Source organism: Pelecanus crispus, chromosome 22 (assembly GCF_030463565.1).
Source record: "Pelecanus crispus isolate bPelCri1 chromosome 22, bPelCri1.pri, whole genome shotgun sequence".
In the NCBI taxonomy this organism is placed as follows: Eukaryota; Metazoa; Chordata; class Aves; order Pelecaniformes; family Pelecanidae; genus Pelecanus; species Pelecanus crispus.
Window position 1 is genome coordinate 3,405,121 of NC_134664.1, and position 27,778 is coordinate 3,432,898.

The following is a 27,778-nucleotide window of genomic DNA, read 5'->3' on the forward strand; positions in this document are numbered from 1 at the left end:
CCTAGAGTAATTATTAGCGAGATTAAATAGATTTTTATTTATACAAATATATATTTGAATGCATTCTTAAGGAAGTTTTAAATTAGAAACAATGCCAAACATTATGTTGTCCAGCAACAAGTCCCATTGACATTAAACTGCTCTTCCACCATCCAAAGTCATCCTGTGGGAAAGGAAAATGGTAAAGATTTCCTCAAAATAAAAATACAGTTGCTTTAAAAGTCTTATCTGCAAATAAGGGATAAATATCCTACAAATACAATGGACACATTCACTCTCAGTAATTATTAAAATGATCATTGGAACTATTTTTACCCTGGAATATTTCTTTTCTGTTAGTTTTTATCACGTCCGTTATTTGATAATTTGTAGAAGTGGTAGATCGGTACAAATCCAGCGACTTCTATGTAGATGAAATGTAAATACGAGCAAAGCCCAGCACGACAGCCAACAAATGTTCTGCCACATCATCCTCAAAACGACTGCGTCACCTGCATCCCACACTGACCTTTTGCAGGTGGATAAAAGCCACGGTGGAGGAATAATTATGGGAATGAAGGAGTCTGAGCCAAGAAACCTCGAGGGCCATCCCGTCTGATGGGCTGGCCGGGAGAGCAAGTCAGAGTTCGGGACTGTCCCCTAGCAGGAGAGTCTTTAACTTCTGGAAGCGGCAGATTTTTATTGTGATTTTATTGCGGTTCCCTTTTGTCCGTGGTTCCCAGAGCGCTGCACCCTTTGGTATGAATAAAATTGGTCAGCGGCGTTTTAGGGCTGATTTGGAGACCGACACCATGGTACGTTGGCAGCGCTTAGACGGAGGAAGGAGAAAAGGGACACAGATAAAAAAATTAGTAGCATCTGACCACAATTTTCTGGATTCATATGAAGCCAAGGTGTTTTAATGGCTTGGGCCAGTGACTCTTTACCCATCCAGCTAAGTTTAGAAGGCAAATAAAGATGTAAAGATATTAAAGATAAAATCAGGAGATCTACTTTATCTTTTGAAATAAATCAACTAGGTAATTCTTCCAAAGCTTTACGTTGCCAGGCGAGTGTACCTCTAATTTGTGTTCAGTATTGCTGTCTGTACTTTTCAAGAAGGTGCTCAGATCCGTCCATTATCATTATTATTTTATGCATTTGTACTACGGGAGCTTGCGGGATCTTGGTGCCAGCCCAGCTGCTAGGCTGTGCACCGAGGCAGAACAAAAAGTCCCTGACTCAAAGGTATTTTGAAGAGACATTAAAAATGCAATCCCTTATCTGGCAATTTAAAACCAGGCTCCAGCAGCAGAGGACAATTTACAACTGATTGTGTATTTTTCTATGGTTGAATGTCTTGTAAGCATTACCCTTTATTTTCAGATGTGCCTACTGCTACCTAAATTTGAGTAAAAAATCAGTCCCCGATGCCTCAACACGGACATTCAAAATTATGAAGGAAATGCAGTGTTATAGCTTTTGATGCAATAATAGGTTCCAACAACAAAAAATAGAACTTACCATATTTTTGTATCTATTTTACACGTTTAATGTGAACATAATTTACAGTCTACATAGCAAGTTGGGGTTTTTTTTATAAACGTACTGCTTTCCTAGTGCTTTTAGTATGCGTGCATTCTGTTGTACATTACCTCGAGCTTTCTTCACCTGTCTGAGTTGCAACAGTCCTGTAATGAAAGAGTATCCCCCCCCGGGTAATTACATGAATTTTGAATCCTTTTCGATAGTAGAATATTAATGTTAAAATAACAAAATTATTCTTGCATTATGCTTTTGATGTGCAATTAATTTAGTCAAATCCATCGCTACAGAAAAATGGCAAAGGCACAAAGAGGCATTTGTATTCCTTTAAGGACAATTACAAAGGTGTATTTTAAGAAGACAACACTCTGGGCTTATTTAGTTGAAAAAAATCATCACTGACATCATTACAAAAGCACTTCCAAGGAAACTGGACAAATAATTAAACGAGAAGTACTCTCCAGACATTAAATCACTTAAAATCTAAACAAGGCCAGAAAACAATGGGATGCAATTAAATACCGATTTTTTATTTAGTTTGCAACTGTTACGCATATAAAGCAGTACCTTTTGCCATGAGTACCCCCACTAGCTCCTTGTGTAAGGTGTCAGTCAGTTTGAATACGAGAAGTAAAATCAGGTATTTTTTCTAGAGAAATCCTGAACTGTCTAAACCACACAAATCTTTTTTTTGTATAAGGATCTGTACACATGCAAAACCTCCTAGCCTCTAACTGCTCTGAAGGAAGAAGACCAAAAGTATTTTGAACAGTGAAATGAAATTTAAAATGTGATCTCAATGGGTAATCTCAGTCCTTAAAAGACAACAAACATGTAGGCTACTCAATGAAGAAAAGGGGGAGTTGCTTAATTGGAAGTGAAAGGCAGGATTTATTCATTTATCCATTCTTCTATAAATAGCGATCTGACAGCGAGGGTGTGCTGGCTCTGTTCCGTGCAGCCCCTTTTTAGCTCTGTTCCTCTAGGAATAGCATCTAATCCCAGCTGCGATTAGCAGGACCAAAGGCTCTTCTGGGTGCTTGAACGTTACTCAACCGGAGCCCGTGTTCTTGAAGAGGAGCATTACCTAATTCCCAGTAAAACTAAGTAACATTCTTGGACTTTGAACCTAGAAGGCCACTCTTCTGATTTATTGAGCACAAATTTAAAAACCTGTGTGATTTTGGGCGTAAGGAGCAGAAGGAGTAGTGATGGAAGAGGGAGAGATGGGAACTGTGCGAAGAGAGGGGTGGGAGGAAAAGAGCTCTCAGCGTACGAATGGGTGATATAGACAAATAAAAAAGCTCCAATGCCATCTTTAAGTCTCCAAAATAGGAACATAATCTGTGTCGGTTCTTTCCCTATGGTTGAAATGGATGAGAAACAGTGGGTTGTCCAAGATAACGAAGTTCCTGTGCACTAACAGTAAGGATGGGGAAAAGAAAAAAGGCGTAAAACACTCCCTCGTCTCCTTTACCGGCTGGGTTTAGCCCTCCCATGCCAGCGCACCCCGGAGCAGAGCTACGTGTGTTCCCTGAGCCTGCCTGCTCGGAGCTGCGCTCCCCGGAGCAGAGCTTACGGCCTCAGCCCATGTGCTAGGATCATTTTCCCACAGGAAGAGCAATAAGGTCCCCTGACCTTCAAGACCAGGTTCTTTTTTTCCAGACCTCTCTCTCTGGCAAGACGCATCGAGATGCAGCTATGGGACTTCCATGAATTCAGTGACACGCGTATCGCAGCTACGCACGGAGTTGTCCCAGACGCACGAACACCGCACGAACATTTTCCATCAGACGGCCAAGTAGGTCTCTTCGTTACAGCTACGTCTTGCGACTGACCCCATTTGTCATTCCCTCGTACTGATTTTTCACTCCAACCGGCGCACAGCAGCTGGAGCGATACGCCTTGCGTGGCACCGAAGACGAAGCGGTGAGGCAAGAGCCATCGCTTGCTCGTGCTAGTGGTTTTAAATTCCCCTGCAGCTTCTGTGCCACAGGATGCTGAGCACCAGCCCCGAGTCGCTGAACGCGCCGCGTACCCAGCCCACGCCTTTTGGGGCACTGCTGCATCTCAGCAGCACCCCTCCAAATGTAACAGCTATGACCAATAAACTCTGTGTAATTCTGCGCGGGCAGTGTTTTCCCAGGGCCATCGCAGCATTTAGCGCAGAGGAGGATGCACAGTTATCTTTCCTCCGCTCCGCAGGCGCCCTCTGTCTGAGTGCTGCAGGAATTCAAACACGATTAAAATCGGTTTTAAAATGCCACTGATCTGTTGTGGTTTTCGCCAGAAGTTGCACGTTGGGGATATTTATGTTTAATTGGTTATTTAATCTAAGCTGCTACAAGCTTCTTCAATTCCAGTGCTTTAATTAAAACTGATAATTAAATGATACTGACGTGGGGTGTCAATGCTTTTCAAAATTTTTTTTCCTAAAACAAAACAAATGAAAACAAACATTTTGCAACTCAAACCTAAGTACTTGAAATAAGAAAAGATGCATATGTAGCCACCAGTTTTGTGAAAACACCTTGGAATGCACCCAAAATTTCTGTTAACCAGCAGGCAAATGAATCACCTTAGCATCTATGACAAGCTTGGTTTTTCACTTAATTTTCTAAGCCATTCAGCTAAAAAATGAAGTTTCAAAAGTGATGATGTAATGCATTATCTCACGTTGTTAGTCCAAGAGGCGTTGGTAAAGCAAACATTTCCCATTGCTCACCTCGTATGTTTGGTCTGTTTCCTTGGTGTTCTTTTATCTGCCAATTTAAAAATAGAAGCACAATCGTTTCAACATTTAGAGTTACCTGCAGACCGTGTGCTTCACATCCAAGTTATAACTCTGAACGCAAAATGGTTTTGCTGTCATTTCTTTTAAGCTAAATAACACGAGTCAGACTCCTAATACCACGCAAATGTTTTCATTCTAAATCACTTACGGTGGCTACAAAGCAGATAGGAAGTTTATCGCTATAGTATGTAACTGAATGAATATAGCACAGTTTTACATACAAAGGGGAACATTCTTTATGACTGTTTTCAGCTGTTCTGTCAGCGGTTAAAAATGACACACCTGGGCCGCCGAGATGCTTCAGCTCTTCATACTACACAAGAGATGCAGCTCATTTTATAAGTAATGGTAAAAAGCGAGGTATTTTTTACAAGGCTTAAGAAGTCCACTTCGGAGTTTACACAGAAGGCTCGCGCTTCTCATATGCCTCCCTAGCAAGTGTTTCTCTAAGGCAGATGGAGGACGTAAGGTGCTGGTTTGTGACTGGTTTCCCTTTGCTCCATTTTGGATACAGGGTATTTTTTAACCGTTTCTGATGCCTGCCTAATCCCTACAAACAAACGGCACAAACTCCAATCATGTTTACAATTAATGTCTCTAGGGCTTCCTTCCCGTCCTCTGACTATTTTTCATGTCCCAGCAGCACGGGGCGAAACTGTAGAGGACACTTAGTCTCATTAAACGCTCTCACAATCTTCTTTAAAATACTGACATACTTACCTAGAAATTGGAGCCGTTTCAGTAGTTGGATATCTCGCCAGAAAGTCTCTCGAGCTCGCTTTGAAAACAAAGCAAAATGCAAATGGACGCGTTAGTTGTCAGAATGATTCTCAAGTACGAAGCTGATAAAGACATCAATTTGTCACAGAACTTGAGCCACCAGAAATTGGAAAGATTTATTAATCAAGGGTGAAATTCGCTCTGCCCTTCCAAACCACAAAGCCACATTAGTTTAGCACAGCTCTATATCATTGTAACCCCGTGTCAGATAATTCTCATCCTTACTTTTCATACTCTTCTTTCCTTAATGCCCAATCTAGGAAGAAAAAGGAACAACACGTTATTTTTGCTACCCAAACGAAAAGATGAAGCTCCGTTTACCAAACTCACAGTAAAACTTGCGCTTATTTTCCAACCAGAGGGGTTAGAAAGATCGGTACAAATTATTCCACTGATATCTTAATAGATTTTTCTTTCATTTCAGCGTGTTTGGCTATGAAGGATTTATGTGCCTGACTCTGCAAAATGTCATATACGGCGGTAGTTATTGCAAAACAAGGGCCTAGGACAGCTAGCCTTTCCACACAGATTTCTGCGCAAATTCCAGTTGACTTAAAGGGAGGTTTCAATACTTCTCCAAAGAATAATGTTTACTAGGTAAGAATTTAAGTAATCTAAACTATATTTTGATGCCACCTAGCTTGTTTTATTAGCAGTCAGTTTTATAAGCATATGCAATTAATTTTTTCACATTATTTTCCTTACATGTCTTTGTATTAAAAGGTTTTTAATAACAAATGTTTGCTCTTCAATTCCATTTCTAATTTATGAAATGTTAATGATAAAGAATTTCCTGTTGGGAAATGCTTAGGTGCACTGTAGACAATATACCTTTTGTTTTATATCACAGTCTTGAGTTCTGAGGAAGAGAAAACAGAATTAAAATGGCAATGAGCACAAATACAGAAACGCTAACAGCGAAGTCTCTGTATACAAGAAAACCAAAGGCGCTAAACTGATGTGCGTGATTATTCCCTGAGCAACCACAAAAAGATGTCATACAACAAACTGCCTACACGTTTAAATAAAAATGTAAAACGTACCGCATTTTTTAGCTTCCTCTCTTCTGTCCTCAAAGCATCAATTTCCTGGACCTGGGATAGGAAAAAACATTGTGTTTTGAACATTAAGATCCGTATCAACTTCGTACATCCTTCACGTCAGCTTTCTTTAGGGCTGATTAAGCGTCTTGGATTTTAAAATACCTGTAACTTTGTCTTTTAGTCTTTACGGTGCATGCTGTTCTGAATTACCATACAAGATTGATGCCAAACCAATATAATCTCATAAAGTTAATAAACATTCTGCTTGCCCTGACTGCATTTCTGCTATTGCAATGTTTATGGCTTTCCAGATGCAGGTGAGAATACAAAAATATCTGCTCATTTCCGGGTTAAGGATGGTTTTTTTTCTTTAAATTACAATAAACGCTGAAATGCGCTAGCTACCTGATGGCAGAAATGACAGCAGCTACAAGATGTTTGCTTATACGTGATGTATGTATTGCGGAGGGTCAGTATTATACTCACTAAATCACACCGGCAAACGAACGACAATCAAATCCAAACGCCTTGAGTTCGTCGGCGTGCTCAGACTAAAGGGAAGGATTTTAAGACTGTTGTCTCCTGTATTATTTCAGAGTCACAGCTGCATTTTTCCTCCCTCCAGGCCAAGGAACAGTGACAAGACACTCAGGTACCTGCTTTTCTTGATACCAAGCAAAAGGATTGCTTTCCCTTTCATCTTGAATGTTGTAAAGCAAAAGGATTGCTTTCCCTTTCATCTGGAATGTTGTAGTGTTATTTACAAACACGAGACAACTTTGGCAGAACAAAGCCTTGTCTTAACCTTAATGTGGAATTGCTTTAACGCCCATCTTTATAGCAATTGTATGTATTTAGAAGCCAAACTTGCTCAACTCACTTCATCGGGATGTTTCTCTTCTTGACTGCAAGTGCTTTTTGTGTACAGTAGTTGGGATTTCTAAATCTCATCCCATTTACTCGCTAGAAAGGTAGAAGACTGCGGCTTGTAAGGAGAGAAAATATTAGTTATATTCAGCTTAATGTAGCCAGGGAAAGTATGACACTTCTGAACAACTCCGTTACGCTATGGTACGGATGAACTTCACGTCTCATCTCCGTACATGAACTTCAATAGTCTACGTACGGCTAATGTATTGTGAATGCCTCCAAGAATGCTTTCACAAATATTACTTACAGACTGGCTGCTGTCTAAGAAGGAACAGATTTCATGGCCGAGCCTCTTTCTCTGATCTTTATTTTTCCTGTAAAATAGAAAAATTTTAAGCCTTATCCCTATTTCCGTAATGTATTTTGATGTATATTAAATGTAAATCAAGCAGAACAAAAGATGAACTATAAGCATGGAAGAGTTCCTTTGTGTCAGCTTTTATGAAAAGGTACTTACAAGATTTGCAAATAGCTTTCATTTTTCATCAACACCTGCTCACCATTTTCTGTATAAAACATGCACGTTAGACGATTACGTTTTTATGAACATAATAGCCCTTTTTCAAAATTGTCACACTCAGGAATAATAATAGCCGCAGAATAAATAGCACAGAGGCCCGCTCTTTTAAAGGTTAGCAAAACAGATATCAGCTCCAGTCACGCGAGTTATCCCACGAAGGCCGGCCGCTGCGCTCCCCATCCCGAAGACGAGAGACGCAGAGGGGGAGCGGCGACACGGGAGCGTCCTCCCCTCCCTCCGTCTGCCCCCCAAACCCTGGTACCGCTGCGGGTCTTTTAGAGACAGAAATTATTGCAAATTTTATTTGCTTTTGGAAGCCAAGCTGGCTGGCCGGCACAGGGCATGGACTTTCAAAAACCTGCCTAGGCGAATAAATACACCGCTAGGCAGGGGTGCTGTGGCTGCCCCCCGCATGCAGCTGGGCCAGGTTCAATGTCCCGGGTTTTGGCCACGGGACGTGTCTGCGCCTCGGCACGCTGCCCGGCTTCACCTCGCCCGCGCCTTCCCAGAACCGGCTCCCAGCTTCCTTGGTGGGTTACGTTGGTGATAAATTACTGGTCAGAAAGAACTGCCCTGATTAATTTATTATGTGCAAGGGTGAAATGGTATTTTAAGGCATCTTTTGTACCTTCTGTTTGCTGGAAAACAAGACGGACAGCAAGGGTGCTGAAGGGAGGGACCTTCCTCCTCCTTCCTCCTTCTGGAGAAGAGGAGGCTGAGGGGAGACCCGATCGCTCTGCAGCTCCTGGCAGGAGGGGGCAGGGAGGGGGGGTCGGGCTCTGCTCCCAAGGAACCAGCAATAGGACGAGAGGGAATGGGCTCAAGCTGCATGAGGGGAGGTTTAGATTGGATATTGGGAGAAATTTCTTCACGGAAAGAGTGGCCAAGCACTGGACCAGGCTGCCCAGAGAGGTGGGGGAGTCCCCAGCCCTGGAGGGGTTCAAAGCACGGGCAGAGGTGGCACTGGGGGCCATGGTTTAGTGGGCACGGGGGTGTTGGGTTGATGGTTGGGCTGATGATCTTAGAGCTCCTTTCCAACCCTAGTGATTCCCGGTTTTACTTTCATTAGAAAATAATCCAGCCACCAAGCCAGGAAAGACAAAATTATTCCTCTCCCCTTAACTGTTTTAGTGGTGGCCCTGATAGTGTGAGGTTACTGGTTGGACTGGGTGATCTTAAAGGGCTTTGCCAACCTCAACGATTCTGTGATTCGATGATTCCATGATTCAGGCAGGGACATTGCGGGAAGGCGGCTGGGAGCGGCGGGAGAGGGGGGTTTGGAGCCGGGCAGGGGCAGAGGGGCGGTGGGTTTAGTCCTGAACCGCTTCCCCCTCCAAGGACAGCTCGGCCCTGCCTCGGGCCCCTGGGGAGGGCGAAGGGCAGGGAGCCGGGAAGGGCAGGGAGCCGGGAAAGGCAGGGAGCCGGGAAAGGCAGGGAGCCGGGAAAGGCAGGGAGCCGGGAAGGGCAGAGAGCCGGGAAAGGCAGAGAGCCGGGAAAGGCAGAGAGCCGGGAAAGGCAGGGAGCCGGGAAAGGCAGAGACCAAGGAAGGGCAGGGAGCCGGGAAGGGCAGAGAGCCGGGAAGGGCAGGGAGCCGGGAAGGGCAGGGAGCCGGGAAAGGCAGAGACCAAGGAAGGGCAGGGAGCCGGGAAGGGCAGGGAGCCGGGAAGGGCAGGGAGCCGGGAAGGGCAGAGAGCAAGGAAGGGCAGGGAGCCGGGAAGGGCAGGGAGCCGGGAAGGGCAGGGAGCCGGGAAGCGCAGAGAGAGAGCCGGGAAGCGCAGGGAGCCGGGAAAGGCAGGGAGCCGGGAAAGGCAGGGAGCCGGGAAGGGCAGGGAGCCGGGAAGGGCAGGGAGCCGGGAAGCGCAGAGAGAGAGCCGGGAAGCGCAGGGAGCCGGGAAGCGCAGGGAGCCGGGAAAGGCAGGGAGCCGGGAAGTGCGGAGAGAGAGCCGGGAAGCGCAGGGAGCCGGGCTGCTGCAGGGCTTCCCCAGGGGCCCCGCAGCCGAGGCCGCTGCCGCCCCCGCCGCTCCGCGGGGCCTGCGGGGCCGGGCCGCGCCGCGGGGCATGCCGGGAGTTGTAGTCCGGTGCCGGGCCCCGCCCGGGCGGCCCCGCCGCTGGCGGACTACAGCTCCCAGGCGGGCGGCGGCGGCGGCGCGGAGCCGGAGGGAGCGGAGCCGAAGGGAGCGCAGCCGAGATGAACGCGGTGCTGGCCGTCAAGCAGTACGTGTCCAAGATGATCGAGGACAGCGGGCCCGGCATGAAGGTGCTGCTCATGGACCGGGAGACGGTGAGCGGCGGGGGCCGGGCCGCGGTGCGGGTGGGCCCGGGGCGGCGGGGCCGAGGCCCGAGGCCCGGGGTGATGGGCGCTGCCGCCTCCCTCCCGCAGACCGGCATCGTGAGCATGGTGTACACGCAGTCCGAGATCCTGCAGAAGGAGGTGTACCTCTTCGAGCGCCTCGACTCCGCCAACCGGGAGGCCATGAAGCACCTGAAGGCCATCTGCTTCCTGCGGCCCACCAAGGTAGAGACCCCGGCCTCGGGGCTGCCCCTGCCCCCGCACCCCGGCCTCGGGGCTGCCCCTGGCCCCGCACCCCGGCCTCGGGGCTGCCCCTCACCCCGGACCCCGGCCTCGGGGCTGCCCCTCACCCCGCACCCCGGCCTCGGGGCTGCCCCTGCCCCCGCACCCCGGCCTCGGGGCTGCCCCTGGCCCCGGACCCCAGCCTCGGGGCTGCCCCTCACCCCGGACCCCGGCCTCGGGGCTGCCCCTGGCCCTGCACCCCGGCCTCGGGGCTGCCCCTGGCCCCGCACCCCGGCCTCGGGGCTGCCCCTCACCCCGGACCCCGGCCTCGGGGCTGCCCCTCACCCCGGACCCCGGCCTCGGGGCTGCCCCTCGCCCCGGACCCCAGCCTCGGGGCTGCCCCTCACCCCGGACCCCGGCCTCGGGGCTGCCCCTGGCCCTGCACCCCGGCCTCGGGGCTGCCCCCCGGACCCCGGCCTCGGGGCTGCCCCTCGCCCCGGACCCCGGCCTCGGGTCCTCCCCCCCCCCCCCCTCCACGCCTGCCCGCAGCCCCAGGCGGTGGGACGGTCCTGCGTGGGCTGGAGGTCAGGAGCAGGGACCGCGATGGGGATGGCAAGGGGGCACAGGTTGCCCCAAACCCTTCTTATTCAACTTTTTTTTTAAAATCTGCTTTCCCCGGTGCTGTTTTCGTCCAGGAGAACGTGGAGTTCCTCATCCAGGAGCTGCGGAGGCCAAAGTACAGCATCTATTTTATTTGTAAGTACGTCCTGTTCTGCCCAGCAAGTCAGACTTGGCCGTCAGAGACCAAGGTGGTTCAGTAGAAAATGTGAGATGCTGTGACCGCTCCCACTGACAGGCCTCTACTAAAATGCCGAGAATGTGTGGATTCTAGCTTTTATACTATTTAGGCCACCACACGCTTTTAGCAAAGGGTACATGCATGCCAGATAAAATAATTAAACTGAAGCAACTTGTAAGACATCTTTACAAAGCAACACCATAAATCTGCATTCCTCCAACATGGCTTATCCCTGAGAATTTCTGGGGATTTTAAAGCTTCATGTTGCTTCATAAACATGAAAGAAGGCTAATGCTGCGGCTAATGCTTTCCTTTATTATAAGGAAAGCTGAGATGCGCTGGATGAGAGACTGGGCCAAATCTTGAACGTAAATAATTGAGACAGGATTAGGATAGACTTCACATCTCAGCGTTGGACTAAACCCGCTACACGGCATCGTCCAATGCCTGGCGTGTCAGGCAGGAGTTCTCACACATCCTGCTCGTGCCACAGAATATTCTGTGGCTCTGGAAATTAAGCAGAACAACTACAGCTGGTTTTGTGTTGAAGTCGAGTCCTCCAGCACAGGTATCCCTGGGTGAGATTCCAGGAAATGAGCTGAAGTGGCCTCTAGATGTCATTGCCGCTCTGCAGGAATGCAGCGCCTAGGAGCCGGGCTCCGGGCTGCGAGAGGAGACTCCAGTTTGGGAAGGGTGGTGGTGACCTGCTAGTGCAGCAGTGCCGAGGAGCTTGACAGAGATGAGGCTGTCACTGTGTTCAGCCATTTAATATTACGTTTTACACATAAATCTACTGACTGTGACTGGGCTGTACGTGGTGTTGCTTAATCGGGCAGATGTTGGGAGAAGACAGGAGAGAGCCAGTACTGCCTTTCCAGCCCTGCCACGTCCCACGGGGCGTTTATTCCATCGCTGACCGTTACGCGCTGATCCAGTGCTGTGGTCATGTACTGGATATTGGCACTGGAGGCAGAAAGTTGGACAGGGAATTAGCTCAGAGTATCCTTGTGAGGTGACTTCTGGATTATAATGTCTGCATAATAATTGCAGGTGTAAGGTCAAGGGATCTCTGTTGCAGTCTGCTCCTGCTCCGGAGGAAAATCCGGTCATACTGTTCTGTGGTGTTCTTGTGTTATGTGTCACTCGCAGAGCCCGACTGTTCTTTTGCTGTTGTTTTCTTTCAGATTTCAGTAACGTGATCAGTAAGAGTGATGTCAAGTCATTGGCTGAGGCTGATGAACAGGAAGTTGTGGCTGAAGTTCAGGTGAATTCTGAATATTTTAAATAGATCTCGTAATCCAAAAACACCGGCACAGTGAACGTACAAGCTAACAAATCCAGGTGTGGCAATGGGAGGACTCTCTAGTTCTTGAACAGCATGCAGCAGCACTGTGCAGCAGTCTCAGATGGAAAAGATGAATGTACATGTGGGATTAAAAAGTAAAAGAAAGAAAAACTCCTGTCCCCCTTTGTTTCTCCCTCTGGCCCTCCAGTTGCCAGAGCTGCTGCTGGCTCTGCTGTCATCTGTATTTCACTAAGGCTGCTACGTGTTTGTGGTGTTGACAAAGAGCTACACGCTCAAAAAATACACACAACAAATTGGCAGCGGAGTTGTCAGCAGAAGCGTAGGGATTTGAGAGGTTAGGCATGGAGGAAGGAGAAATGATCAGAGTCAATGAGTCTGTGCATTGCTTAGGATTTTAGCGTTAATGTGGCTGATGCTGGAACTCTTGTAGGCTCAATAAGGGTTGGCAAGACACGTAACTGTATTTGCTTTCATTTGTTGGCAGGAGTTCTATGGCGATTACATTGCAGTGAATCCACATGTTTTTTCTCTCAACCTCTTGGGCTGCTGCCAGGTATGAAAAAAGCTTAACGCTCCTCCGGGGCCTTGTTTTATGGTTAATAGAGAGACCAGTAGCCACAACAAGCTGGGTGCGGCAGTGGGCTGCCCAGCAGGCAGACTGCTGCCAAGGGTCCATAAGCCGATGCTTACAAGGAACTGGCAAGGAGAGGAACACTGGGGAGTCCGGACTATGGCCTCTGGTGTCCCCGCTCCTTCAGTCAACCTGTAGTTTACTATAAGTCTTACTATATAAGACTTTAAGACTTAGAAAGAAGACGTTATGTCAGAAGGTGTCTGGGGACGGTGCATCCATACTAGATGCAGCCTTTCCTTCTAGGGTCGGAACTGGGATCCGGCTCAGCTGTCCAGGACAACTCAAGGGCTGACTGCTCTGCTTTTGTCTCTGAAGAAATGCCCCATGATTCGGTACCAGCTCTCTTCCGAGTCAGCAAAGAGGCTTGCTGAATGTGTGAAGGTATGGTGAGAACCTACAGCGATGTGAAATAAGTTTGGCAACGTACTTAAATTTTGTTTGATTTTTTTTACATATTGATGCATTTGAGAGAAATACCCGTTTTCAGTCGATTCTTGTAAACTGTGTCCTTTACTTTGTTGCACGGCCTTAGGCAGGTCACATCCCTCCTCTCTGCCTGCTTCCAACCAAAGAGCAGGTGAAGCCCCCTGTTTCCTGCGAGTGTCATCCATTGCAGGAGGTTACCTGGAGCCTTTTGAGAGCGGGTATTATTTCTTCCTTAGCAGTGCAGACTAGGAGAGCAGCACAACTTATTTTTCACCAGCTCTTCACTTTTTGTTCACCTGTATCCAAACTAAGAGGAAGCATTTTCTGGGTATACATAAAATCAAGTGGCTTTTTTTTTTCCTTTTCTCGACAGCAAGTAATCACTAAAGAGTACGAGCTGTTTGACTTTCGGCGCACTGAGGTTCCTCCCTTACTTCTCATTCTGGACCGGTCTGACGATGCCATCACCCCACTTCTGAACCAGGTGAATCATCTCGGGGTTGTGCAAAGGCTGAGATAGGAATGTGAGTTCTGGAAGTGCACAGAGCCCCGTGGCGGTAGCAGTGAGTCGGAGTTCACACCCTGGCAGGGCATGGTTTATATCTGAAAGGTAAAAAGTATTGCCTCCTGCCCCCGTTCTTTTTGAAATCCCTCTTTTATCTCATGGCCTGATTTTTCAGAGTGTTGAGCACGGATTGTGTGTGCTGGCTTCAGTGGCAGATGTAGCCAGCACCCTGGAAAACCAGGCCGCTTGCACTTCTGTGAGACACACTTCACATTTGGAGTCCTCGTGTCCTGGCAGTGTCCTTTCCAAGGGTTTATCTGTGCAGGCTCTTTGGCAGCACACGTACGCAGTTAGCGAGTGACCTTGCACTGGTGTATTTCTCCCTCTGTGTTATTGATGGGCGGTGGTACTTACTATGTAGCTATTGTGATTTTCTTTTCTTTCTTTGCTGCGCGGCAGATTCTGGCATCAAACAGTCTGTTTGTCCCCTTTCCTTTCTGCGGGGTACGCTTAGACACAGGTCAGTCTGGTGATCAGGCAATGGCCAGAGCTGCCGCCGGGCTACCTCAACAGCAGCCAGCGCTTCTGTAACGCTGGTGCTGTAAAAGCTAGTGGTGATATTTGTATTATTGGAGTGATCTGACAGTCAGAAACCCAGCTCACACGTGGTTTGTGGAGTTAAGGACTGCGCTTGGCACAGGGCACCAAAAGCATTATCTGCTATGCGGAGATTCTCTATCCAGAAGAGAGGTTCAAATGAATGCCAATGGAGTGCCGGGCATGTCAGTGCTCTGATCAGCTTTCAGTTTTCTCTCTAGATTAATATTACTCTTCCCAGGATAAATACAGTAACTCACTGATGTGCAGAAACATGCACTCCTACTGCTGCCTAAGAAACAGAGGAGCATGTAGAAAATTGTGCAGTTTGTAACTGTGGAACCTCTGTAGCCGAAAATACATGTCCCTTCACAGCAGAGGAGCAGGAGATAATGGCAAACAGAACTGTTTGAACAGAAATATTAGAATCATCGAATCGTTTAGGTTGGAAAAGCCTTTTAAGATCATCCAGTCCAACCATTAACCTAACACTGCCAAGTCCACCACTAAACCAGTTAAGGGGAGAGTCATAATTCATTTCATGTTTCCTGCCTTGGTGGCTGGATTATTTATAATGAAAGTAAAACCAGGAATCACTAAGGTTGGAAAGGAGCTCTAAGATCATCAGCCCAACCATCAACCCAACACCCCCATGCCCACTAAACCATGGCCCCCAGTGCCACCTCTGCCCGTGCTTTGAACCCCTCCAGGGATGGGGACTCCCCCACCTCTCTGGGCAGCCTGGTCCAGTGCTTGACCACTCTTTCCGTGAAGAAATTCTTCCTAAGATCCAATCTAAACCTCCCCTGGTGCAGCTTGAGGCCATTTCCTCTTGTCCTAACCCCATTGCTCTTCTTTTAGAGAGCCGTGTCTTTTGAACATACCTACAGTCAGCACCCTGGAACGGGGTGGTTTTCCTTTGTGTTTGCGCCAGTGCCTCCCACCACGGGGTGCCCGTCTGATTATAACAGAAGTAATATTTATTTCTTATTGTAACATTCAGGCAAAAGTTTCAGGGATGCACATTTTGGATCCGCTGTGTGTTACTAGAGGAATATAAACTGGCTTGCTTTGAGTTCAGCCTGCAATCCATTAATTTTCCAGTGCTGTTTGTTATCTTACTAAGGTCATCATTTGCCTTTCTCTTTCACCATCCTTGTTAGTGGACGTACCAGGCTATGGTTCACGAGTTGCTGGGGATTAACAACAACCGCATCGATCTCTCTCGGGTACCGGGGATAAGCAAGGATCTCCGAGAGGTGGTCCTGTCTGCCGAGAACGACGAGTTCTACGCCAATGTAGGTATCTCGGTGGGGATCTTCACGAGTAGCTGAATTTGAGGATCAGGTTCCATTCTTGCTTTTGTCATGTGAAAGGAATTTTCCAATGACTTTGAGCATTGGGATGGTGATGTACTGTATAGCTTATGCAAATGGTGAAAATCAATGTGTAATGCAAGCAGCATCTGACATGAAATAACGTGTCCGTTTTATAATTTTATTTCAAACCCGGACCAATGGCAGAGCTGCTTGCTCAAGCTTGGGTCTCGGGGAGATGATGTGCAACGGCACTTAAGTGTTTTGGGCACAGAGTGCCACTTTCTTCCAGTGGCATCAAGACTCGTGTTAGAACAGCCTTCTCTCAGATCCCTGTCTTGTTCCGTGCAGAACATGTACCTGAACTTTGCAGAGATTGGCAGTAACATCAAGAATCTTATGGAGGATTTCCAGAGGAGGAAGCCTAAGGAGCAGCAGAAGCTGGAATCCATAGCAGATATGAAGGTACAGACAATCTACACGTAACTGACTGGACTTTTTGAATCCCATGTTCATGACAATGGCTCTTCACTGAAGGGCAGGCGCTTCGATAGGCCGTTCTGCACCACTGCAGTGTGGTCTGCAAGCTGCCTTGTTCTGACTGCTCTCTAAGCGGCTGCTTAGAGCTTGCTGGAGTCCCGAAGCCCTACAGCTGAATCAGTAAGCTCTGGTTGAAATACGAAGCTTACCCCAATATGGCTGCGTGGACTTTGTATCTGAGCTGGGTCACTTGCTTTTCTTTTGAAGAGCCGGTTGCTTTGGTTTCCCCATTGCAGGCATTTGTGGAGAATTACCCGCAGTTCAAGAAGATGTCAGGCACGGTATCGAAGCACGTGACAGTAGTGGGAGAGCTCTCTCGACTGGTTGGTGAGCGGAACCTGCTGGAGGTGTCTGAAGTGGAGCAGGAACTGGCCTGCCAGAATGACCATTCCAGCGCTCTCCAGGTACCTTGGGCTCAAAACCTAACCTTGGTCCTTTGTCTGAATCGAGATGGTTTGATCCTGCAACTCCCCTGTTGATGGAAGGTTGATGCTGAAAGTCAGTGGGAGTTCTGCACGCAGATATCCTGCAGGGTTGGGACATTAGATGTTAGAATTACTCTTCTCCTTCCCATTCAGTTCAGATGGGGATGAGTCATAGTTAATAACTGGCTTGGGAAGCATCTTTGCAAATCCTGTCTTTACGTTTCACCATACAACATTCCTTCATTGTATGCAGTCAGTTGGCTTCTGGCAAGCTGCCTGTGCAGGCACCAGTAAAAAAAACCCACTTGGACCCCTGTGCAGAAGCTTGTTGTATTTGTTGGGGAGGAGAAGAAATGGAATCCATGAAATTGTCTAAACCAGACTATTCACTGAGGTGCTGGCTTTTACCTTTTTTTTTTTTTTTTAAATAAAAAACAGTGGAAAGCCTCTTAGATAAAAGATTTCTTTGGCAAAGAGGACTGAAAAAGCCTAACAGAGACTTCTGTTATAGCTGAGGATAGACTGAAGTTTTGACCCCATGCTGGCTTGTCGGATTCCATGACCTGACCTAGTATCTGACAGTGTGTCAATAGTGATGAATTGTGGCTGCTGACTATTCAGAGAAAATGGCAGTATTGTTGAGTGTGGCTGTATTATAGCAGAGTTCAACCAGCGACTCAGTATTAAAAACCCATTCCTTAATTTTTTATAGCTAACATAGAAGTTACACCATATAATGGACTCCTTTACACAATACCAGAGATGCAGTTTGACTAGAAAATAAAGATAAGCATCTTCAACAGATCTGAAATACATGTCTTCTTTGCCGCTGTTATTCTGTGCTCCAAGTGGGTGGCTAGGCGATAATATTAGACTCTTCAAGTACTGTAATCTATTACCAGATCCTGAGTTACGTGAATCAGTATAGGCCTGCTGAAGTCATCGCAGCTGTATAGATTGGCGAGCATATAGATATGATTCGATAGCTTCTATTTGGTAGAATTTAGATGACTAAATATTGAAGTGGGCATGTAGCCATAAAATGCATTTGCTGCAAACAGCCTCTGAGGTTCTCTTGCTTTATCATTGTTTCTAGATCAAGCTTTTGCAGTTTAAAAGTCAAATGTTTGAGTTCTAATCCGTCAGCCCATCATGTCTGTGCTGCTATGTGTTATTTCTGATATTCACACAGCACAGAGCGTTAGCGTTGAAACTCGGGTGCTTGGCATTGGAGACCATTTTGGAAAATGTTGGTCTACTTTTGTGTCTTTTATTCAGTTATCTCAGATTCGTTGAAGAAAGGGATGATGTGAACTTCTGGTGATGATGCAGTTGCATTACCAGCTCTATGGTTAAGCAAGTATGTGGCAGTGCTGGAAACCGGACAGAGACGCGGGCAGGTCAGCCCCCGCCAGGTGCCACACTGTCATGGCAGGGTGGTTGCTGGAGTTCACCTGGGTGCTAATTCAGGTCTTAGTGTGCACTAAGTAGGTATTTCTGCAGTTCTTAAAGCAGAAAAGCTGCCTGCAGTTTGCTTACAGCCACATGCCTAAAGGGCTACTGGATTTCTAACAACTGAGACCGACTGGAAAACATGTAGCAGCTAGGAAAGAAATGCAGAGCCATGGAACTGGTGTCTTTCTACATGAGAGATCAGTATCTCTTTAGCTGCACTGCCCCAGGCTGTTCCCTGTTGCAGTCTCCTAATGGCAGTGAAGGGCCAAGGCCACAGAAACAATGAAGAATAAGCCAGTGCACGAAATAAAGGCAGAATTGTTCTCCCACTGATGTAATTTCAGCAATTGTTAATTTCTCTGGTGGCCTAGGGCCCCTGAGTACAGTACATTTTGGTTATTCTTCCCCGGTCTCTTATTAATCCTGACATAGTACATGAGCCTTCAGGGATGAATGGGAGGTTTTGAATCCCATCTCCTTAGATGGACAATAGCTTTTCTGTTTTACACACTTCCCGCCTATATAGGCATTGCCACTGCACTGCCAGCACAGGATCAAAAATCTTGCAAGCAAACATCTCCGTGGGACTCTGTCCCTACCCTCACAGGTGAATTCCTGACCTTACCAAGGTTAATGCTAAAACTCCTGTTGATCCTCCTCAAAGCCAGGATTTTATCCTGTGTTTTTGTAACTAGTCAGCATCAGTCAAACAAATTAGGGCAAATAGAGCTGAATCAGCGTGGTAAGTTAAGAACAGTTTCACAACATTGTTTCACAGCTGTTAACTGAATGTTTCCATGCTGCCTACCTGTATTGGGAGGGTGGGAGAATCTTGCAAAGATATGCTGGGATTTTTGGAGTGTTCGAAGGTCATGTACACTTACAGAGTGGAAAAAATCCTAACTGGTTCCATCCCTCCCTTGGAAGTGCCATTTCTGCAGCTGTAAAACTGGCAGCTCCTCTGCTCCCATGCATTTGAGCTAATACAGGCTGATTGTTTTGCTTTAATGTTCAGCACAGGGAGAATTTCAGACTTTGCTGTGTCCTAAAGCATCTGTCCAGCCCTAACCAGATGTCTGCAAACACATCTGGTAGTTGATGCCTGTTCTTTGAGATCCATCTCAAAGCTCGGAGTTAAGAAGCTTATTACTCCCACTGCTCACCTAAGCTACCAGCTTGGCTCTGGTGTTTGTTCTGTTAACTCCATTATCTCAGCTCTGCGACTCAACACAATGACTGAGAGGTTGCAGAGAGGAAATAAGTGCTTTTTGTTGTAATGGGAAGGAATAGCACTTATACGGCCAATTGTCAACTTACACAAGCAATTATACGCTGCCTGCAATCCCTGGAGAGTAAGCGGCATGCAACGGGGGTTTCGAAACTTTTCTGGAAAGGGTCTGTGCTTTAACAGGCAGCCTCTCTGGGGCACGCACCCTTTATCTTTATGGTATCGTGTTCTGTTCAGCAGAAAAAGGAATGATCTGCATATTAGAAGTAATAACTGTAGATTTCTGTATTTACCTCTAGTGCTGTAATCTTTCTTTCCCTTTTCATGCTTTAATTCCTTTCCTCCTTTGCTTCCAAACGCTTGATACTTGTTCCTCCACTTCTCCCATCCAAAGGTTGTCTGAGACTTCGATGCTTCTGCCCCACACCTTCCAAAAGAAAACAGAATCTGCGTAATTGTCCTAGCTCTTTTTTCTTGACAGTCAATATTACAGTGGAACCTGTGGGCCAGTTCTGGCTCTACTCAAGCGGGAAGGGGAAGGGCAGAGGTGAAAGGTTTCTGTCAGTGCCTGCTGCTGCCCCCCTTCAGGGGAAGCACAGGTGGTAACCTGAGCTCACCCCACAGCGTGTTATGGAGAGTTAGGAACGGACAACAGAATTGGGTTATGAATTCCCAGCTTCATGAAAAGACCCAAAAGCAACTTGCACTCCATTGTACTCTAATAAATCTAACCGCAGAGCGCATAAGAAGCTGGGCTCTGTTGCTTATGACACAATTTAATTCTCTTGCATTCCTCCTGCATGCAATTTTGTTGCTAGGCAGTAGGCTTGATATTAGTCTGATTTAATGTCCTTTGAAGGTCTCTCTGCTAATACTCCTCTCTATCTTGCTGCAGAACGTGCGTCGCCTCCTGCAGAACCCCAAGGTGACAGAGTTCGACGCTGCCCGGCTGGTGATGCTTTATGCCCTGCACTACGAGCGGCACAGCAGCAATAGCCTGCCAGGGCTGATGACAGATCTCAAGAACCGGGGTGTGTCAGAGAAATACCGAAAGGTAATTGCAGCATTTCTCCTTCAGCTGGATGAACGAGTGGGACAGGAGGGCACAGAGGTGGAAAATCATTGTTAATTGGCATAAAGCTTGCCCGCGTTCGTTTAGCACAATGCTTTTTTGTTGAATTGCGCCGCACCTTGCGAAAAGAACCCTGAGCTTGGCTGGGGCCTGCAGGTGTTACTTTGAAAAGCGTAACTAATCACTTAATTTCCCTTTCCAAAATCAGTGACATTATGAAGGACTGAATAAAGCAGAGATGGCAGGCATGCCAGAAGTCTGCTAGGACGGGTGTGTGGCATGTAAACGGGGCCTGGAACATGCTTCCTTTCTCCTTCCCCTCTTCCTCCCCACCCCTGTTCCCCCAGCTCCTGCTGAATAGGCAATAGTTGCAGCAAAGGACTTCTGGAGACTGCAAAAGGAGCTGGGCTGGGAGGAGAGGGTGGCAGTGCTTGGCAAATGTAGTGAGCAGCTGGAGAGGAGGTGGAGAAGCGGGGTGACGTCACATTGCATGGAAGATCTGCTATCACTGCAGCAGACTATGGAAACGAAAGCCTCTCTCCTTATGCAGGCAGTGTCACAGCAGACTGACTTGCTTGGTGGGTATGGGGAATACTTCTCTTCCCCCTTGCCTCTCTCTGTGCTGCATTATCTGCTTGGGATCGATCTCCCTGACTCCTTGGTCATCATTCCAGTACCTCCACTGAGCCTAACTAGACAAAAACTGCCTGGAGGCTGGTTTCCCAGGTTAATAGGATTCTGGTTTTGCCTCTCTCTGTACAGCTTGTGTCTGCCGTTGTGGAGTATGGAGGGAAACGGGTCCGGGGCAGTGACCTGTTCAGTCCCAAGGATGCTGTAGCCATCACCAAACAGTTCCTCAAAGGACTGAAGGTATGGATCTGCCACAGATGAAATAATGACAGTTCTAGTCACAATTACAGTCACGGAGCAGGACTCGCATGCAGTGCAGTGCCATGTGTCATGGATTTCAGAGATTTAATAGTAAGTGCACTGGGCTTTTAGGGCATAATTCTCATTGAAGACAATGGGAGTTAGTTGCTGAAAAGCCTCTCTAAATCTGGACTTCAGTGGTTAACACTTGATGTATCCATCAGATGATGATGCTCCTTTCATGTGCCGTTGCTGATCTTCTCTCTTAGCTTGCTGCCTTGCTGGATTAATTCATAACAAGAGCTTCTCTTGCACTGTAGGGTGTTGAGAATGTGTATACGCAACACCAGCCGCTTCTCCAAGAAACACTAGATCAGCTCATCAAAGGAAAACTCAAGGACAGCCAGTACCCCTACCTGGGTCCCAACACTCTTCGTGACAGGTATGTGGGGCCTTTTAGGGCAGAGCTTGGAACGGAAATATATCTGCTCCTCCCAGTGCTGCCTCTTGCTCTGTTGTTTGCCTGTAGATGAACAAAACTTAGGCTTGGCAGAGAAATGTCTTGATCGTGTAGGTCTGTCTTGTATTCTCAAGTAGATGTCCTGGAGAGAGCTGTTAAGACTGAAATACGGTTGTCTTTTCTTGCTGGCCAAGAAGTGACATTCTCATTGTAAGGGCTCAGGTGAAGGATAAAGGCATTGCACCAAGCTGCCAGGATGTTCACATGATGGATTTCAACATGCCCCCTAACTTCACTCCATGCCATCTGGCGTTTATTTGGAGAGTACCAAAAATAGTCCAACTGCAAACTCTGCCTTCTGAGCCAGTTACTATTCCTGATGAGAATGGGATCTTGCTGAATACGGCTAATAACAGTAATTGAAAAGAACTCTGGCTGTCTGGTGCTAGCTGACTTTGCCGGAGCTAAGCTAATCTGTTGTCAGTGAAGTCATTAAAGGTAAATACGGGCCTCAGGGTGAGGGCACTGAATCACTGGAGAGAAGACAACAAGTTCTCTAACGGCATTCTGTACAAATCACACCTTGCTTTGGTACCGCACTTTCCTTTCTGTAAATTAAATTAAGCTTCTGCAGTGTGCTGGTCGGGTATTCCTTACTCCTTCTAGTGGTAGTCTCCTTTGAGGAGAAGAGCCTGCTGTTGCTTTGCTTCCTTTGGGTGATCGTGATGAGGTCATCACAGCAATTCTCTGAATCTTCTCCGATGTCTGTTAAATGCCCCGGGGTTCTGTGGAAGATGTTTTACTTGCAGCATTAGAACAATCATCATTCCCTTCACACGCTGCATATTATTGGCTTTTTATCAGCAACTGCCACATTTTTAGTGAAGCAGAAAATAAATTCAAGGTAATAATTCTCAACAAATGAGGTGGCTGTTGCAGGGCAGTTTGGGTTAAATGAAAACCACGACTCATTTGGAGCAGGACAGAAGTAGACTTGGGGACCAAGGTTCAGCAGTGACAAGTGGGTGGGAGGGGCAGAAGCACGTCAAAGAGCGAGCATTCATGTCTGGCTCTCTCTGAGATGCACACGCACTGCTCTTCCTCCCTAGCCCTGCCTTGGGGCATTTCGATCCATCTGATGAAAGCAAAAATGTATTTTGTAGCAGGGAGGCATCCAAATTCCATGCCAGGCTGACAGCAGGGGACGTTAATCATTTTATTTATGAATAAGAAAGAATTATAGTCATACAAGAAACAATTCATTTGTGTATGTCCCTGGTAGACCAAAAAAATATCTGCCTTACTCCAGATTTTCCCTTTAAAATAAAATGGTGAATTTTGGATAGGGTGGATGGGTGCTTTTGATAGGTGTGAAATATCAAGGCCCCTAGCAACAGAAATGCTATCCTCTCTGTCCTTGAAACCAGCTCTCGACTGAGATGGATTTCAGCCCAACAAAAAGAGGTTGAGGGATGCGGTTTGTGGTAGATCTGAAATGAGACCTGCAGAGCAGCAGTAGCTGCATCCTGGCATCCCTGACCTGTTCTGAGCTAACTAGAAACAAATGGTCTTCTGACCTTTATCTTCTCTTTTTCAGTTCCCACTTACATCTTCCTGAGCTGTGTTTCACTTAGATTCCTCTTTAAACGTTTCCCAAAAAGGGTACAGCAGCCTGCCCCTGAGAATCCTGCTATGAAGAACATGCAAAGAATTTATTTGGGGGAGCATGAGAAGGGTTTAATTCCTACCTTGAACTGAAGGAAGACAGAAGTTGGATGAAGGGAAATGGAGTTTGCGTCTCCCTCCCTTCTCTGCAGCAGCTACAGCCTTGTCTCTTAGCTAAAAGACATGAATCCTGTAGTTTTGTTAAAGTAAATCTCAAAATACAAAGGCAGAGCTTCCAAACTGTTCTTTCCCTTAAATTTCTCACAGTCTTCCTTTGGTCCGGGATTATCCTTGGGACAGTGGCCGGGTCCAACAGTGCTGCTGCTGGGTCAGAAGTCTGCAAAACAATCAAAAGCGTAAGGGCACATGGTTATTAGGGTTGTTTCCTGATGGGAATGGTAGATCTTGTTGAGCTTAAAACATAGGAGCGAGGAATGAGGGTTTGTAACTGACGAAAACTAGGCACCTAAATGCTTTTGTGTCTGGTCTTTACTTGCTGCGTAAAATGGGGGCCACAGCACTGTGTTAGCTCTGAAGTATGAATATTCAATATTATGAAAACAGGGTCTCACCTAAAAACAGGTTTTAGTGATCAAATTTGGAAGAAAAAGGCCCACTTGATGGTTTTGCCTTAGTGCCAAACCAATTCAGTGAGGAATTTAAATTTAATAATTTTACAAAACTTGGTATAATAAATCACAGCCCAAGGCAAACTGGGCTACACTGTCTTCTTGCTTTCTGCTTTCAGAGGATGGTGTTACAGTGATTGGCAGGAGTTCAACAGAAGGTCAGGGTGAAAGGCTTTGTATTTTTTGATCAAAGGGATGCAGTTGCTTGAACAGCAAAGAATTTAGAAGGATTCTTTTTAACTATTTCTTTCTGTATTAAACATTACACTGTTGCAAGGGAGGAAAAGCTCCCGGTCCAAATTCAGCTGTGGAAATTGGCAGCAGCGAAGGAAAGGGAATCTTTGCAAAGCACAGAGCAGGGTTCCTAGGAGAGAGCAATAAGCAATTTGGCTTGCTTTTGCTTCTCCTCTCTCTCCTGCTGTGTTAAATATCATCCTTTTCCTGTATGCCATCAGCCTGCAGTCCCTTCCACCTTGCTGCTGGAAAGTACTCGCTAGAAAAGTTCCTAAAGCCTCTCCCCGTCACAGCAGCCTGCGGGAGCCCCAGCTGTGTTACACGCCGCACAAAATGCCTCCGCAGGTTTGTGACCCCGTTGGCGTGCTCCGCTCGCCAGGCTCTGCCAAAGCCTGCCCTTTGGGGGAGGCTTTTGCTTTATTTATGCTTTGACCTGGGATTTTCTCTAACACAGCATTTGTCCCGACCAGACCAACTGGGCCTGACGGTGCTCACCTAAGACAGCTAGAGTCCACTTCTTACAAAAGCAAGTTTGTAATCAGACCGCAGGAAGCTCTGGCACTGCTACGCTTCTTAAAACCAAACATGAGTCCTCAACATTTTGCATGAACCAGGCAACGGCCTATGAAACAGCAGTAGGGGAAGGCATGCTGCTCCCTGGGGATCCAGATGGGACTCGGCTCATTCCGTGTCTCTCTCAAAATACCACAATTACGTACCTGCTTGTTCAAAAATCTTGGAAAGCTACCTTGTCTGAAAGCCCATCAAAGTCCAGACTTAAACGTGGAACATGAGAACTCACCGATATCATCTGGTTTAGAGTATACTACGGCTTACAGACTGGGCATGATCTTTCTCCCACTGATTTTATTGAAGGGAAAGTTCCTGTTGACTGCTTGAGGAGAGGAAGAATTTGCAACCATTTAGAAATGTCTATAGCTGACACACATCTAAAGGGATGGTGAGGCAGCAAATATAAAATCTCCTTTTTTGGAAGCATCAGCTTGCAGCATGTGATGTGGAACCATTTAGCTGTATGCTTTTTCATCAGAGCTCACACATACTGCCCTAAAGATTAGGGAAAGTAGCACTATTGCTAAATCATATATATTCTCTTGTGTTTAGTATGGTTTGCATTTTGTGGATTTTTTTTTAAGGCAGAACTCTGACCGTGTCCTTGTTTGTTCAAGGAAGTTGCTTTTTCTTCCTGTCTGAAGTGTTTTGAGCGTTTACCTCTTAAATTGGTAGTTAACCCGAGGAGATACATAGCCACATCCACAAATTGGGTCTGAGGAGCGCAACAGCTGGAGCGAGCGTTGCTGTAGATTGCTTTCCACTAATCCTATAGCAGTCTTGGGGTTTCTTCCTATTCCGAAATTGCTTATTATTTGCCCTTGATATAAGCAGTAATTCCCCGTGCACTTCATGAGAACACCAAGATCCCTTTGTTCTTTCTGTAGCAGTCTGCCTCTGCGTGACTGAGCTCACTTCTGGTCTCTCAGAAATCTGCAGGGCGAATGCTGGATGCTTTGAGCGAGGCACCTGAAGTGGGAGAGAAGCTGCAGTTCTGCCCCCGCTCCCCCATGCCAGGCTTAATCCTCTAAGAAAGGCAGGGGCTACAGAAAAGCAAAAATCGGCATGTTCTGTGCCGTACTCCTGATACCTAGCGATCACAACTGCACGGGAAGTAGAGGCAGACCCGGGATATAACATCCAAGCAGGAATTTTTCTTACCTGCGCCCCAGCATCTCAGAGGTGTTACCAGTTTAGTTTGCAGCCCAGTGTAGATATCAGCTCTCCCATGCTGGGTCTGTTTGGATTATCCTTTCTGGATTTCTCTATCTGTTCGACAACTTTTTCGTATAGGTTTTTCTGGATATCAGTCGACCTATTCCTCTCTTCATACAAAGATTCTCCATCACAACAAAAACTGCTAATACGCAGTGACAAAGCCATGCACAAGATGTAACCCAGACTCACTGACTGAGGATGGCAGAGAAATTTGATTGCGGTCTGTGATGGTATCACTGGGCCGTTTAGTCTCTTGAGTTGGACAGTGCCAGCTGCCTCGTAAAAAGTACAGAAATGGCTTAAAGGGCAAAGGAACTATTTTCTTATTCTTGTTTTGTACAGCAGCTAGCATAGGGGAATTCTGTGCCATGAGAGGGTCTTCTAAACACAGCAGCAAAACACAATACATTAAAAAACTCTAAACTTCCATTCATAGGGTTTGTATCCTTTCTTAGTTCAGATCCACTTGCCTCACCAATTTGATCACGTATGTAATCCTCATCAGTGTTGTGTAAAACGTGGCCGTACCTGACAGGCGGTGTGTGAGACTGCGTTCATTTACCAGCCAGTGGAGCAGCGGGAGGGAAGAGTGCAGCCAGGAAGGGTTTCATGACTCGCTGCTAACTCCTCCTGTGTGTACTTAGTTCCTCCTTAACCTGATGTGATTCAAAATGTACTTTATCTTTTTCAAACCTGTTTTAAGACAGCTGTAAATGCCTTCATAAGGTATTTTTCCATTCTTGAGCCTGGGGTTGAGAAACTAGCAAATCTCCTCTCCTCTGCATCTGGGCTTTGAATAAGCAAGAAACACAGTTTGCCTTCCGCTGGATGTAATCTTCAGTCATGCCTTGGGTTGACGCAGTGACTAGGCTGACAGTGCACAGTCTCGCCCTCATTTGTGGGGATCCAGCATCTTGTTAGACTTAATTCTTGTAACTCTAACTCGCTCCTAGGAGGAAGCTGTGACCAAGCACTGCATAGCCCTGACTTCAGGGACTGTTAAGTGCATCAGTGATGTGAATTGGCAGGGCTGGTGTCACGATGACAGTGAAAGGTGATGGCAAATTTAAAGGCCGGTACACTTGAAGATACTCCAGAGGAGCATACAGGAGCTAGCCACATGGCTTCGGCATCTAAATTCCTTAGGTCTTTGATAGTTCCAACGAAAAATGCATAAATGATGGTACCAGGAGACTGATCCTGCGGATTTCAGTCTGCACAAGACTTCTTGGCAAGAAATTGCCTGGTTTGTTTCTTTGTTGCTCCAGTGATCCAGTTAGTAATGGAACCTTAACCCTACGGCCCTAACTGACTTACTGGACCCTGGGGAGGTGCAGCTTTCTCAGCCATAAAGACATTCTCCCTAAGAAGCGAACTGTGGCATGGCCTACTTGGCACATCTCTTACACGCATCACAATAAAAGGGGGCTTGTAGAGGTTTTAGGTATTATACTTTTTCTGACTACTAACAGCAGCTTATCAGATTCACTGCTTCATTGCTGTGCGTTCCCTTTCCTTTGATTTCCATCTCCAAAAGGCTCGGGCACATTTGCATCTAGTTCCCAAAGCCGTAGGCCTGACCGTAGCTAAAAAGACAAGGTAGAGCACTCTTCTGTCCTCTGGGGCTGGCTCAGTGACTTGTATTGTCACTAGGGTGCAAAAACCTCCGTCTGCCTCAGCGAGATGTTTGAACCTGCACAGCCAGAATGTGCGGTTGCTATAT

At 46.8% G+C, this 27,778-nt stretch overlaps 1 protein-coding gene across 1 annotated transcript in view; it reads left to right on the forward strand.

The window, feature by feature from the left end:
- The first annotated feature begins 9,765 nt into the window (after positions 1-9,765).
- Positions 9,766-27,778, forward strand: part of VPS45 (vacuolar protein sorting 45 homolog) — a 30,033-nt gene continuing 12,020 nt past the window's right edge. Inside the window, exons 1-13 of the mRNA XM_075724269.1 lie at positions 9,766-9,872; positions 9,972-10,106; positions 10,799-10,859; positions 12,087-12,166; positions 12,693-12,761; positions 13,086-13,223; positions 13,642-13,752; positions 15,534-15,668; positions 16,038-16,151; positions 16,463-16,630; positions 20,230-20,388; positions 21,169-21,276; positions 21,597-21,718. Coding sequence (XP_075580384.1) covers positions 9,780-9,872; positions 9,972-10,106; positions 10,799-10,859; positions 12,087-12,166; positions 12,693-12,761; positions 13,086-13,223; positions 13,642-13,752; positions 15,534-15,668; positions 16,038-16,151; positions 16,463-16,630; positions 20,230-20,388; positions 21,169-21,276; positions 21,597-21,718 — 1,493 coding nt within the window. The 5' untranslated portion in view covers positions 9,766-9,779. The remainder of the gene's footprint in view (positions 9,873-9,971; positions 10,107-10,798; positions 10,860-12,086; positions 12,167-12,692; positions 12,762-13,085; positions 13,224-13,641; positions 13,753-15,533; positions 15,669-16,037; positions 16,152-16,462; positions 16,631-20,229; positions 20,389-21,168; positions 21,277-21,596; positions 21,719-27,778) is intronic.